This window comes from Barbatula barbatula (assembly GCF_947034865.1).
Source record: "Barbatula barbatula genome assembly, chromosome: 9".
Taxonomy (NCBI): Eukaryota; Metazoa; Chordata; class Actinopteri; order Cypriniformes; family Nemacheilidae; genus Barbatula; species Barbatula barbatula.
In genome coordinates, this window is record NC_136772.1 from 9,208,168 (window position 1) to 9,224,089 (window position 15,922).

The 15,922-nt window shown below is 38.4% G+C and overlaps 1 protein-coding gene across 1 annotated transcript in view; it reads left to right on the forward strand.

Moving 5' to 3' along the window:
- The window catches only part of il1rapl1a (interleukin 1 receptor accessory protein-like 1a), a 68,182-nt gene that overhangs the window by 13,754 nt on the left and 38,506 nt on the right, over positions 1-15,922 (forward strand). Inside the window, exon 3 of the mRNA XM_079463520.1 lies at positions 14,467-14,752. Coding sequence (XP_079319646.1) covers positions 14,467-14,752 — 286 coding nt within the window. The remainder of the gene's footprint in view (positions 1-14,466; positions 14,753-15,922) is intronic.

Below are 15,922 nucleotides of genomic sequence, written 5' to 3' on the forward strand. Positions count from 1 at the left end.
GTTCAGATTAAAACAAAGGTAAATGATATGTGTGCAAATTAAAATGCTGAATCTTTTGACATTTAACACGCTTTTCCAATCGGTCATTATTACAGTGGCATCGTTATTTCTGTGAAAGTGTTATGTGATGTGAAAACTGTTAGCTGATGCAGAGATTACAATGTCTTATGTTAACACTAGGCGAATAGGCTACATTGCTCAATGTGTGCCGGCCCAATGTCGGGATATAAGTAATCATTTTATACCGACTTGTTACTAGCTTTTCTTGTTCCTGCGGCTAGCGCTTGTCAATGTCAAAAAGTTGACCAATCAAATGAGAAAGATTGGTTACACAACCAATTAAATTACAAGCAGAATGTCAGCCAATCTGACTGAAGAATACCGAACTTCAGCCAATCGGCAGAAACCATGACTGAATTCAAGCGCGGAGATTACTGTAGTGAGACGTAAGAAGGCAGACACCCCAATGCCAACTGTTTAAAATACAATTGTAAAATGGTAAGATTCAGAGATGAAAACTACTTAACAGGCTTCAAGACTCTATATTAGTAATGCTGTTTATTCCAAATTCCTAATCAACCTTTCTTATGTAACTTCATAGTAACAGGCTTATATCAGACGTATTCTGCACGTTAACTCTTTCCCTGCCAGCCTTTAAAAAAAGTTGCCAGCCTATACCAGCGTTTTTTTACATTTTTTCTAAATTTTGGTGGCTCACAGTACATTTTCTGTAATTAATTTATGAACAAACGATATATCAAATGAAAGAACAGAGTCTCTGCTTTCAAACAAAAGAAACTGAAATCTTCTTTTGTTCTTTTTTTATCACCCCTTAGATGTGGGTAGGTTTCTCCACCCAGATTAGACTCAGAACAATCATTAAAAACAGATCAAATATATACGTTCGAGGTTCAGAGATTCTGTACTTTTTACAAAGGTGTGTAACAGCTCCAACTGCTGTACAACAGTACAAACACTGATTGCTGTAATAACTCGTCCTTGGCAGGGAACGGTTGATTTTTAAATGACGAGATAACTTGTCAATGGCGGGGAAAGAGAAAATGTAATTGTGAACATTTGTGTTGTTATGGTTTCAAAAAATGATAATACAAAGAACAGTTACAAAAAAATGTATATAGCTGCCATAAATGGGGAAACAATATTCTCCTTGGGGGACCATGCCCATTCATTTGGGCTAAGCCCCTAATGTCTACAACGTCTGGTTCCGCCCCTGACAGTCACTGTAAATTGTTTTAGAAAGAAAGATCTGCCGAATGTGTATGTGTAAGATCACATCAGAGTCTTTTGAGCTTGTTTTTGTTAAATAACCTGTTAGTTTCTTTAAGGTACTGTGGAATTACACATTTAGAAACCCACCATTTCTATTGAATGAAAGCAAGCTGACTGCATGTCTACTACAAAGATGCACACAAATCTGAATCGGCAATATTTACCAGTAAAGAAATTTGTGTGCTTTAGCAAAATTGCACATTTGATATTCGACAGCATTCCTCAGATGCCCTTTGTGAAAGTTAAGTTGAAATCAACCTGGAATTTTCTTTTAATGAAATGGTAAAGTCTGCTGGTGAAACCAGCCGGTGAGTTTTTATTGGACCATTCGTATGCTTGACGCTGTGCTCAGATCAGTGGCTCTTCCGACCATATTGCAGCAGTCTCAAAGCTTCAAAGACACTATTAAATGTCAGACACATCAACATCACTCTGCAGCTCCAGATGAAATAATAACTCTCTCCCCTTCCATCTGATCATCTCAGCAGAGGCCCAGGGCATGGCCCAAACAACAGTATACGTGTGTGTGTGTTTGTGACTTTGAGCAGCGCAAACACACATCTCATCTAAAACAGCAATTCCTCTTGATGTGTTTTAAAGGATTTCACAGCTGTAATTGAACGGGGTTATGTTCTGATGCTCCTATGCTCTAATTTTCTCCTGCATTATGTGTGATGAAGATCTTGAGTTTGAGCGCAGATTCATAAAAAGAGATATGAGAAATGAGATGGAGGAAAAGTCATCCTCAGTTACCCTGGAGAAAAATGTACTGAAGAAATGCGCACTTACATTTGAATGAAAACCGATTTATGGAAGCATTCAACCACATTTCTTTGTTATTTTTGTATTTGTAAGAGCGCCTGGTAATTTCGCGGGATTTTTGCGATTTGGTTTAAATAAAACAAGTAAACCTGTCAGATGTGTTTTAGTCAAGGTAGATTTTATATTTAATTTAAAAGGATAGTTCACCCGAAAATGAAGATTCTGTGAATCGTAATGTTACCAACATTCTTCAGAATATCTTCTTTTGTGTTCTGCTGAAGAAATTAAGTCATGTGGGTTTAAAATGACGAGTAAATGATGACACAATTTAAATTTTTGGGTGAACTATCTCTTTAAATTTAATATAAAATCTACCTTGACTTAAAAAAGAAGATCAGTTTGAAGTCATATGAAGTCTCAATGCCATGGGATCGATTTCCAAGAAACACTCAAATTGATCAAATATATAATGCCGTTGTCATTGTAGATAGGAGCATCTGCTAAATGAATACTGTAACATATGCTAGGCATGTTAATTATTCTCACCATGTCTTTACTTTTATCAATGAAGTACAAAAATTTCACACTGATTTTCTTTATAAATCACATAAATTCCAATTAACGTTTAACTTAAATCAACTCTGACACACACACACACACATATATATATATATATATAAAATATATATATATATAAGCGTACATCTAAGGTGTCAGTTCTCTCTCATTAAGAGCTTTGCAGTTCCCTGTTTCTCTCTCTCAATCTGTTTCTGTGTTTTTAAATGCTAATGACGGATTAGCCCATGCTGTTGCCTCAGGATTTTCTCTCTTTATTCCTGTGTTTGTTTCAGTTTTCTCTCTCCGGTCTCCCTCTTTTCTTTTCCTGTCATGTTACTCTGACCCACAGACCCTCTCTCTTTATGAGAGGCAATGAAAAGCTTCAAACATCAGAATAGACTTCAATCCCTCTTTTCTCCATCTTTGTCCACTGAAGGAATTTTTTCATTATGTCCTTTAAAGCTGTGAGAAAATGGCTCTCTCTCATTGGTTAAAAGAGCCACCTGCTCGCACAACGAACCTGGTCGACCTCCGTCACTATGGTGAACTGCAGGCGGAGGTGAGCGGATGCGAGTTATGGGAAAAGAGTTGGAACAAACAGTCACGCTATTATCCAACACAGACTTGTTTGAGGTTAGCGGGCATTTGAGAGGTCAAGGAAAGGTCAAAACGAAGGACGCCCGGTCGGAACGGTGGGTAGTCATGGAAATGTCCTTAATTTGCTTTATGCATTCGGGCTACGATAAATTAGAGGCAGACAAAGCGATTTTTGCAATCGAGAGAGGGGTAAGAATCCATGGGAACAGTAAATAAGAGGAGAAGTGCATTGTGGGAGATTAAAATCGCTTGTTTGGCCCAAAACACATCAGCTCAGAAATATGGGCTACATAATGAGTTTATATGAATATACCTACTCAAAACAGCTATAACCATAAAGCACAAGCAAAGAAAAGGAGCCTGGTTCTCCCTCTTCCTCTCTCTCTCTCCCCGTCTCTACGGAGAGCAGTAGGAAATGGAAATGCACACTTTATGGGTCTGGGTGATTGGATTTGCATGGCGTCAAGCCAGCACAAACACACACACACGCAAACACACAAACGAAAGCGCAGAAAGTGTCTAAGAGAGAAGTGGTAACTCAAAGTCGACATGACAGTTTTACTGGGGTGCAGTTGCTCTCAGTTCCTAAAGCAAACAGCCATTTACTGTTGCACTAAATAGCGACTAGAGTTTGCCCTCAATATTGGAGAGAGAAATTACCGGCTCGAATTCAAGCAGGGAATTGGAAATTAGAAAGCAACGTTTGAGCTTCTTCTTAAAAGAATAGCTGTTAATGTGCAATTGGAGTGAACCAGCCAATCAAGATTGAACACACTAAATGTTAGATTTGGCAAAACGTGATTACATACCATATCTCTCAATTACACTCGCTAATGCAGATCTATGTTCCTGCCAGATCACTGCGGTCTGCAAAGGAACAACGACTAGTGGTACCATCCCAAAAAGGAAAAAAGTCACTCTCCCGTACCTTCTCTGGATCTGTTCCACATTGGTGGAATGATCTACCAGCTGCTACAAGATCAGCAGACTCGGTTGGCATCTTTTAAAAACGCCTAAAAACACATCTCTTCCGTCAAAACGTTGCTGTCCGTCACTAACCTCACTATTCTTAGCTTTTTATACTGTGCTAGGCTTTAATGGACTAGTTTGAAGCACTTTATAATTGCTTCCAATGTTTCCTCATCTGTAAGTCGCTTTGGATAAAAGCGTCTGCTAAATGACTAAATGTAAATGTAAATGTTTCATCTTTTAAACTCTCATTTTCCCATTAAATGGAAAATTGGACTCTCGAAATGCTCAGACCTCTTGAATTTCTGTCCGGACGCTTGTATTTATTTCCGAAAGCATTGAATTGATTGTAATTGCGACTGAAAACCATTTTTACCAACATCTCTCATGTACAGATCCACTCAATTATTACTGCGGCACTCCAAATTGGCTTTAGACGCATTCAGTTTCCTTTGATCATATGTGAGAGCCTCTACAATCCTGCTCGAGTCTGTCGAATTTGACGCTAGCCCACCTGTGGCAGGATGACAGCGTGCGGCGTACTGCTGCTTCATTGCCTCTGATCACAGGTCTCTGCCAAGCCTTATTAAGACGTCTCAATTTAAGTAAGAGAGAGATAGTCTCCATATTCCTAAATGGTTCTTTGTTAAAGCAGAGCATTTGAATTAAATGAGACACAATTGTTAATTTAATTCTACTGTAATTGACTCCAGTGGTCTGGTGTACTATGCTTATATCACAGAGGAAGACTGCCGTCTGGTCGAAAGAGCGAAAGAGAGCCGAAGAGTGACAAAGACGGTGAACGAGTATTAGGAGACCTCCAGGGACGAGGTGACCTACAATTAGTGACAGTAACATGATAACTCAAGGCCAACAGCGGCCCATTAGCATATTTCATAATTGATTACGGGAGATCTTCGGAGGACGAATATTTATTCAGGGCTAGTTAGGGCCAATTTGAAGGTGAATTAATGAGGAAACGAGACTTTAAAAGAGACCTGCGCTTTCTCTTTCTTTAACCTCCCGTTCCTTTACATGTTGAATTATGCAGGTATGTAAATTCGAGGTTGATAGAAGAAAACTAATTCCATCACAAATGTTCAGGACAGGTGATCTTTCCGATACGAATCTGTTATGAAGACAGTTCTGTTCTGCAAAATATAAATCCTGTCATTATTTTTTCACCCTTGTTTTTTCCCGAACCTGTATATGTCTCTTTCTTCTGTATGACATAAAATAAGAAATTTAGAAAAATGCTCAGGGTTTTTCAATGTCCATGCAACAGAAAAGGATTGGTGGACAGTGTTGTTTTGTGTTCTTCAAAATATCTTATTTTGTGTTTTGCCAAAGAGAGGCATAAAGGTTTGGTATGACATGAACGTGAGTAGCCTGAATAATGACAGAACTGCCCAAAGAATCTTTAATATAGGCTAAAATAACTAGATATCAATAGATATTTCTTATTGTATGATTATTTATAAAAAATGTACAGAAAACAATCAAATATTGTTATGAACAATTTGAGGAACTAAAGCAAAAAAATGTTATCCCCAACCCATATTGTTTTCTTCTGCTCGCTACGACCAAAACCAAAACTTCAGTCCAACTCCATCTCCTTTTGTATTCCTTGAGAAAAAGAAAATCATACGGGTTCGGAACGACATGTGGTGTGAGTAATTGATGACAGACGTTTTTAAATGAACTGCTCTTTCTGAATCTCTAAGGATACAGTTTGTTCTTTTTCTCCCTGCGCTGCCACACATGTAGGCAGTGCTTTATTTTGAGGTGTAGGCACATCAGTGTGATGTACTAATCATGACCACACTGCTTGGAAATGCGTCTGTAGTTATGGAAACTCTGTAGTGAGGCATTTTAACAAGGTTCTTATCTAAGCAAAAGAAACCTACTTAAACTAATTCCCCACCTCCACCCACTTAACCAACCGCACACACACACACAAGCCCTTCTCCTGAAGATGAGTGATTCCCAGAAACGTAAGAAGCAAGTGCACACAGAGGAGATTACAAGTAAAAGATTATTTCTCGTTTTATCTCCTATATTTTATTTGTAATGCGCTTAAAATTACCCTCATATAACACCTCAGCATCGGTTCAGATGCAATAATGGGAATAAAGCTAGTTGCTTGCCTATGCAAAACCTGATGCTAGGGTTTTGTGGGTGGTTGCCAGGTCATTGCTATGCAGTTGCTACGGTGTTGTTAATGTTTTAAGTGCATTGTGATGCAATTGCAACAATGTTCCGTTAGGTAGTTGTTAAAAGGGTTCTGGGCGATTGCTATGTGGTGGTGTTTCACGGAACATTGCTATGCAAATGATAGCAGGTCCTCATATGTAGTTTTCGACTTGTTTTTCTGTTTAATCCACAAGGTGAAGTCCTGTTGCTTAGAAAAAATGTACAGTTCCTCAATAGGCAGCACAATTTAGATATTGTTAATGCTGGTGTGGGACAAGTTACGCACTGAAGTATAGTTCTTTGTTTAATAGTAATTAAGTTTAATAGTATAGAACAAATCCCTGACTTAAAGTACGAGCAATAATAATAGCGATGCTTGCCTTAGCATACACCATTAAAAACCAGTCAGCATATTAGTAACATTATCAATAACACAGTAGATTTAATTCCCTCTTCCTCTCAGGTAAATGCAGTCATGCAAAACATTGTTGTGACCAGGGAACACCAACGTCATTTGCTTCTAAATTCGTTTTCATTTGTGTGTGCGCACGCATTATATTTCCCATGAGGACTGCAGAGCGGAGAGAAGGAGAGAGAGTTGTTTGATCTTTAACAGGATTATTCATCGTCTTTTCCTTTTATTTATTTATATTCTTCCTTTATGCGCAGAGCATCTGGCCAGCATTTACACTATTAAAGCACACACTCCTCACAAGTTTTGTGAGGTGTGTGTGTGTGTGTGTGTGCATGCGTGGAGGCGTAATTCCATGACCCAACAGTCCTGTTGCTTGATCAATACTGCGTTGAATTACACACAAGTCCTTAAGCCAAATGTTTCAAGTAACCTCCGCACTGTCAGCTCACTCGCTCCCTCGACCCACACGCATACACGCACATCACATGTACGTGTCAGCTTTATAACGGCTATTTAAATTGCTGAGGACTAGATATTTGCACAGTACAACATATACTGTACACCGGCGTGATTGAATTAATTCAAATGTCAGCAGTTTGATTTGTGGCGGAAAAAAAATTAACAGAATTTTTCAGGTTCAGTGCATGTTAAGGTCTATTGACGGCAGCTTGACGTGTCCTTTACTTTGTAAAAACGGACAACGAATAAAATGCAAGTCTACAGGCAAGGCAATGGTAAACAGATAAAAATAACTTAGTTGGCAATATCTTGAATTGGCTGTTTATTTTATTCAGTAATTTGTATTGGTGTGGATCTGTTGAGAGGTTATGTAGAGAGATATTCAATTTGTTGTCTTAAAAAATATATATATTATTGTTCACTCTCTCCCTTGTTACTCCAGCTTTGATCCTCCTTGTAGCATACCTTGTACACTAACAGTACTGTTTACCGTGTTGACAAAATGTTTATATGCTCTCCTACTTGTAAATCGCTTTGGATTAAAGCGTCTGCCAAATGAATAAATGTAAATGTTGTCTATATTAAGATGTAATGTAGAGAGATGTTATTGTGTTGTTTTGTTGAGATGTAAACTAGAAAGAGGATATTACTGTGAGTCTTGTTGTGTATCTGTTCTCCAAAACAACTTAGAAATACTCTCTAATTTCTTGAATTTTTGTATATCTGTTGAGATGTGTCAATGTGAAGTTATTGTCATTGATCGCGTTTACATGCACAGTCTTCCAGAGTCAAATATCTCTCATTATAAATCTTGTTTATCTACACTCAAAACGAATGTGTTAGTTACTAAAACATTATGTTACGATATTTGAACACATTGTGTATCATTTTTATTTGATTGTGTGTTAAATAAACACACAAAATGTGTTGTTCTTGACTAAACACAGAGAGTTGAGAACAGACTGTGCTGTTTTTTGTGTGTATTATGCAGACAGAGGTTATTGTTGTGTGTCTTTTGAGATGTTATGTAGAGAGAGGCTATTGTGTGTCATGTTGTGTGTCTGTTCTCCAAAACAACTTAGAAATACTCTCTCATTTCTTGAATTTTTGTATATCTGTTGAGATGTGTCAATGTGAAGTTATTGTCATTGATCGCGTTTACATGCACAGATTATGCTTAATAAGCTGATATATATAAGGTCATGTAAATGTGAAAAACTTTTATCGAGGAAAGGTCATAGACGGCTTAAGCAAAAACGGATCGGCAGAGGTAGTTTTTTGCTCATTACTTTGATTTCGCGCTGCATATAAAGCCCTTTACAGGGTTTCTATCAGTTTTGTTTATGTGCGCATGTCTGAAAGTGCAATAGTAAAAGTTTGAAATGGAAGTAATAGTAAAATAACATATGAAAGTCCGCTCTCGAATCATGCAGTTGATGTAAAAACGTCAAAATTAAGAACCTGTTGCATATGCAGGTACTGCGGACATGAGAAGAGATATAAAAATACAGCTTCTGACCTTTTTCCCGCTGCATTTTTAATTACTAAACAGACTATCGACGATGACGTCACTACAGGCGAGAAACCCGGCAAGTCTCAAACTTCCGTGTAGACACGGTTTTCTGCGTAGCCGGTTTATTTCTATGCATGTTAACATGTGAAAACAGGTTTCTTTTTAAGCTGATTTTTGATCCGTTTATTATGTGCATGTAAACACACTCATTATGTATTTGTTGAGATATTATGTAGAGAGATGATAGTGTGGATCGGTTCAGCGGCCCGTTTCAATAAGGCGGTTCAACCAACACCGAGTTAAAATGTGAACTCAGAGTTGATTTACTAATGTACCTGTAAATGTACCAAAAAAACTAATCAATTAATTAGTAAATGAATGAATGCAATAAAACTGAAATAAAAAAATCTTATGCACTCACTCCCCATCAATGCTCTAGTGATAAGAAGAGTAACATGTCATGATGTACAAGACACTTGTTAGGGTATAAAAATGGTACAGTTTTAATACAAATGCACAGGGAAATAAAAAAATGTCACTCAGGTCCTAAATTATTCTCCTGAAATTAAATGTATGTTCACACACACACACGCCCCAGGTGTATTGTATGGATATCATTGTTGTTTATCTGTTGAGATGATATTTTCGTTGTGTATATGTTATGTAGAGTGGTTATCATTTTTGTGTATCTGTTGGCATGATATGTCAAGAGGTGGGTTTTGTTGTTGTGTATCTTTTTACGTGTATTGAACCTCCTTATTGGAACAGGCCCCTGATGTATGGTATGGACAGGATTGTTGTGTGTCGAGATCCAAGATCTTGAGATATTATTTCGAGAAATGTTATTGTTGTTGTGTATATGTTGAGATGTTATGTAGAGAGATGTTATCGTTGTTGTGTTTTGTAGAGAGAGGGTTATTGTTCTTGTTATAGTCTATTGTAGAGAGATGTTATTGTCGTTGTGTATCTGTTCAGGTGTATTGTAGAGTGATCTTCTTGTTGTGTATCTGTTGAAATGCGAGAGAGTTATTATTGTCGCTGTGTATTTGATGAGATGTTATAGAGAGAGAGGTTATTGTTGTTGCTGTGTGTCTCGAGGCATTGGATCATGGTGGATTAGTGGTAATCTTGGCCACTGACACTCCCAAATGGTCGGATCACTGAGCACAGCCTCTCAGTCTTTCTCCTAAACAACCTTTTGACAGCAGCTTCAAGCTTTGTAAACCTGAGTTTTGTGTGATTAGCTCACATATGCATGCACACATACATAGACACACACACATTTCATTGCTCAAGACAGTCAGTGTCTCTAACTGTCAAGTGATCATTAATGTCTTACTTAAGGGACACACACAAACCAATAAAACCCTCTTAGTAAGCGCACAACGAGGCATGTGCTAATCTCTTTGTATTCAATTTCATATTAAAAAACAAAGTGCTTTAATGTGTAAATTCCTCATCACAAACGGCTCATTTTACTAATGACCCTTTAGACAAGCAAAAACTCAACCGGACCAGAATTCTAATATCCTTCTCAAAGCCCGGACCGTAATTCAACCTGCCTCAAACGTTTTAATGGTTTCAGAGCAGCCTTTTCCTTTACTGCCTTTAAAACCTCAAGAATTGCTTCAACAGACACAATTTTCTCTTCTTTGTTGACACATCCCCTATTAAAAGAAAATATCTTGGAGATTGTACTTTTAATAGCCAGTTTATTTCACAGCTAGGCACAACGACAATTTTCTATTTGCTATCGGTAGCCGGTTGCTTTAGTCAACTAATGATGGTGTAGAGCTTTTATTTCACCAATCTTAGCTGAGTACCTTTCTAGTTTCATCCTTTTAAGCTCCATTCTATTATGATGTATGTGCCTGAAAGTGTCTAAACGGGTGAGTCGTTTACTTTGTAATCCGTCTGTCCGTTTTCGTCTGGTTATGAATTTGATAACTAGACGTTATCATATTGTGCGTCCTCATTTTTCATCTCGTTGTGCTTAGTTATGATGAATGTTGAGTTAGATACAAAGCGCAAATTCCAATCGGACTGTTCACACTGAAGTAACATCATGTTATACAATCTATTTCCCCATAATAAAATGGGGATTATACATGTCTGATTCGGGGTGTTTAGCTATTCACATTGTCATCCTGAAAGATCTGTCACTTGTGAAGGAAGGAAACAGATTTGGGCCACATTCAGCTGCAGTGTGAACGCAGTCCTGAGACACACGGCTTAGAAAGATGAAAGTGCATTGCTATAGAGACCTGGGATAGAATTGTGTGTGTGTGTGTGGATTGGTTTAGATGCAATTTGCATGAAAAGCATCCAAAATATTAATGATTTGCAAGCTGGTTGTTTTATCTTACACAATGGGAAAGAGAGATCGCGCTCAATCAACTTCTCGTTCATTTTCTCAAGCTCCTGTTTTTCAGACTATTTTAGTGCAGTAGGTTGCGCAGGATTGAGAACATGTGAATGTTTTATAGGCTTACATAAGGGACCTCACCCCAGAGACAACCGACCTCGTTATCATTCATTTAGCAGTGAAAAACAAGATAGATAGATGGGGTGGGGGTAGATGAGAGAATGAAAAGAGACCGGGGAATGCAGAGGGGAGAGAAGCATGTACATGCAGAGGAGCAGAGCATGATGGGAATGGAGGAGAAAGAGGCATTGGGGGTTCAGGGTTTCAGGTGCGTGAGTGATGCGAGCGTTCGGAGAGAGAGACGGAGAGGGTGGAAGGGAAAAAAATAATGCAGTTGATTCCAGCATGATTCCATTTGGTTTCTTTTATCAGTTACCCAGAATGCCTCAGGGAAGCTTAGCTTTTTAGCATCGCTTGGGCAAAGAAATGTTGGATTCTTTGCTGGAGATAAAGATGAAACATCTCTATTTCTTATTGCTTTTACCGTCTCTTTTTTTTTTTTGCTTGCATAAAAAGGTCAGAGTTTCCTAGAACAGTGGGGTGCCATGTAAATCGCACCTGATATTAGAGTAGAGACATTGCATAATTGTGCAGCCAACCAACGCGTGTTTTCATGTGTGTGTTTGAGAGCCACAGGCTGTGGTGCATGTGCATGTGTTGGAGTTTATTGGGTCAGTGAGTTCAGGTTTAATATGAGTGACTGTGTAATTGCCTCATCTGTCTTTGACTACGTTATTAGTGCGATGCATAACGGCCCCCTAGAAACAAGGTTGTTATACTTGAATTTTTCATTTAGGTTTTATTTAGATTTTCTTTTCAAATATGAGCTTTTCATTTACTTTGGGGTTTTGCGTACAGACAACTATCTCTGTTTACACGGACAACAGACTTTGTTGATACTTTTGCTCACATTTCCTTCAAAAGTGCACTTTTTCGCTCCCCAAAAACGCTGTTGCTGTGTGAACGAACAGCCAAAACGCCTTCTTTATAGTTTTGCTTTCTTTCTGTAAAGATTTAAAATGTAATAAATTATGTAGAAATGTTACATTCATTTCATTTCATACTTATTTTTATTTTAATAATAACCTTTTAAGCAAAGCCGTTGAATATGACTGTTACGACACTCAATCTCTCCTCTGTGTGGTCACGTGGTTCATGGAGCCCTCAATAGTTCCAAACAAATCGGTGCTCTCAACCTATTTAAATATGATATTGATAGAGAACACGATGTGAAAACGGTTAAAGAGGTTAACAGGGTTTAGAGGCATCGTTTCAGTCAGTAGTGTTACACCACCCTGATGCAAGACAGATGTAAGACAAAACAGCAGGAAAACAGTGAGATGGAAAGAAAGGAAAGAATGGTGATGAAATTGTCATATTAAAATGTAATTTATTTGGCACATTCTGCTGAAAATTGTCCCATTTAGCATGTGTCATCAAATAAATGTTATTCACTTTATCTTATTTATGTAAAAGATTCAGCAAATTACCATCTATTGCCTCAGCGTTTTTATAAGTGACAATCGTCCCAGTCTGGTATGATGTTAACAAAAACTCTTGAGGGTCGCAACAAAATTGAGCAGCGTGTCAGTAAGCATTTCTGCACAGTATACGCTATTTATTATCATACCTTTTAGCATAGGCGGAATAATGAGTGGACGTTCTGTCCTCCACAGCGGGAAGAAAGTGTTCTGTAATGGGTTTCACTTAATTTGAACACAATTGGGAAGTTATTACAAAGACAGATTTAGCTTCTTGTGAAGTTGGTCAAGGCCAGTGCAGTCAAGCAGCAACAAAGAGGAATATGTTAAATAAAAAAAGCTTCATTTAAGGGGTGCTAAGCTGTATAATACACCTTTATGCTCTAACATAGTCTCACAACTAGCATTACAAATGTATTTGTTTGGCAACAGTCACAAAAACTGTCCATGAATGTTCGGGTCACAATTCACCCTTAAAACAGAAATAAAGGCAAACTGAACTGCCTTAAGCAATCATTATGCACTGGTTAACTGGCCAATCATAGCATACCTCGCTTTTCAGAGCGATGAGCTTTGTACAAAATCAGTGTGTTTCAGAGAGGCGGGGCAAAGAGGAGATACAAACATGCAGGCTATGTGGAAAATACCGCGTTTTTTAACCTTTAATCGTGTATACACATTGCATAACATGTAAAACAAAACGTAATATTCATTTTAGCCGTGTCATATGACCACTCTAAGGGGATAGTTCAGCCAAAAATGAAAATTCTTTCTGGTTTTGTGGCAATACAAAAGAAGTGAATGGGTACTGCGTTGTTTGGTTTCAACAAACAGGTTTGAAATGACAAGAAGGCAAATAAATAATGACAGAATTTTCAATTGGGGGGAACTATCCTTTTAAGGGTTGTAGTTAGTCAATTTTAACCTGTAAATTGCACACCCTGTACACACACTTGCTGTCTGACCTTTGAATTCTTTTTTTGATCAAGATGTACTTCGTTGTCACTTAAAGGCCACCAATGTCATGTCACATTAACTTGTACACAAAGGCTAAATAAAATACTGGTTTTGTAAGGGACACCCACATTGCTCACATTATTTCTAATTATGGGGGCCATTTACATTTTTCGTTTTTTGGTATCTGGCACTACAGTCACTCATTTGACTATCCCATCAGATTTGAATCGATTTATATTCTTCATCTCCAGAGTTTCAAAAAGCAATTAACTGCTTTTATTACACGCTCATGTCATCTCTTGAGTACACACACACGTGCGCACAACCATCTCCAACACACATATACTTGCATATGCAAACATTTTAAAACACAGCAGTTAATTACAACAGTGAAACATAATTAGTTAGCGTATAATTACTTGCAGGGGTTAACCTCTCTATAGCAACCAAGCTTTAAAATGAGCTGTGACTCATGTTGACTTAACATCTCAATAATTATAAGATTTTCTGTCGAAAAATCTGCATTTCAGTAGATCAGAATTTGCCTTTATCACAGTGGCTTATTTGTGAGTTTGCATCTAAAGCTTTGTGCGCCACTGGGATAAATGAACTACTGTTTATTGAACCTACAGGATCTGATAAGCTCTGTTAAAGTAAAATGTGTTTATGGATTAAATAAATCAGATCAAATACAAACACAAAAAGTGCCATAAAGTGAAATGAAATTATACATAAAATATATCAAATGTAAGACATTTTGCACAGTGGCTTGTAGTGTCGCTTGTTTAAAAAGGAAATTTGAATAGATTCTAACGGTAAGGAGACTAATACCTCTTTCTGTCTACAGTGGACGGCTGCACCGATTGGTCCGTGGACTATCTTAAATACCGGGTGTTACATGGGGAGCCGGTGCGGATAAAGTGTGCTCTGTTTTACGGTTACATCAGAGCCAACTACACCCAAGCACAGAGCATTGGACTAAGCCTCATGTGGTACCGGAGTTCTGGTTTGGGTCATGGTGACTTCGAAGAACCCATCTCTTTTGACGGGGTACGCATGACCAAAGAGGAAGACGCCATCTGGTTTCGACCAGCCGAGCTGCAGGACGCCGGTCTTTACTCCTGCGTTCTGAGGTGAGAGAGAGGCGCCGTACACACACACACACGTGCATGCAGGAACACTCGCATGCTTAGATATGCAAATCCACAGAGAAACAAGCACACACTCTGCCTCTCGGACATTAGCTGGATTATGGAACATGGTTAACTTCTTCCTTTGATCTTTTTGATTGTCTTTCAAAAGCCTTCAAGATAAGTTGCGCACTGTGAAAAATGAGAGCGTGTTAGCAGCTTCATGTATTGTGAGTGTGTGTTTGCATCCGAGTCTTCTCATGGACAGTAAAACTGGAAGTGAAATCTGTAAGAGATGGCAGAGGACAGTGAAACATTCTGTCATCCATCAATCAAGTACTGACACTCAGGCACTCTCCCATAATGCCGCAGGCCACTGTCACACATATTAAACAGTCAAGAAACTCTCTAGGGTCCTCATTTGCTCAGGTTTCAACCGACTTGAGGTCAAAGCACATAATCTACTCATCATATTCACTTTTGCATCACATAATGTCACTGCGCGCGTGTGTGTGTTTGTGTGTGTGCTTGAAAGACAGAAGGAACGAAAGACAGGTGGAGAGAAATAGAGTGAATTTTAAATACTCTGCTGCCTTAATTCGTAGCATTCCCTCAGGACAAATACAAAGTTTCACCATGAGCTGATTTTTTGACACCTTGCACTGTAAAAAAGCGAGTACATAAGGAAAATGAGACACATACTGTATTCTTAAAATCTACTGAGATGCTTACCTAGCATTTAGAGTTCTCATAGGTTCCAGCAAGGTGGTCACAGAAACGATTATTAACCACAGATTATAATGCAGATACATTTTGTTGGCCAAATCTAAAGTCAGCATCACATCACATTCTCACCAGAATGTATTGCAACAATCTTAGTTGAAGGATTTATTCAATATCCAATATTGAAAGTGGTTCAGTCTAAATAACACCGCGTCGACAACGGACACGACAGCACGACCACCTGCTTGTTCTTAATGGGTTTGTCGCATCGCGCTGTGCCCCATCCGGTCTGGACAAAATGTAAAATGATAATTGGTGCTTTGTCACGTCGCGGCGGTCGCGTCCTGTGTTGACACGACATAAGACTATTATTTACACAACATCCCGTAAACAACATGTTAGCATGTTGCTAAGCAAATAGTAAGACTCCTGCAAAAATCAGGTGCTGGT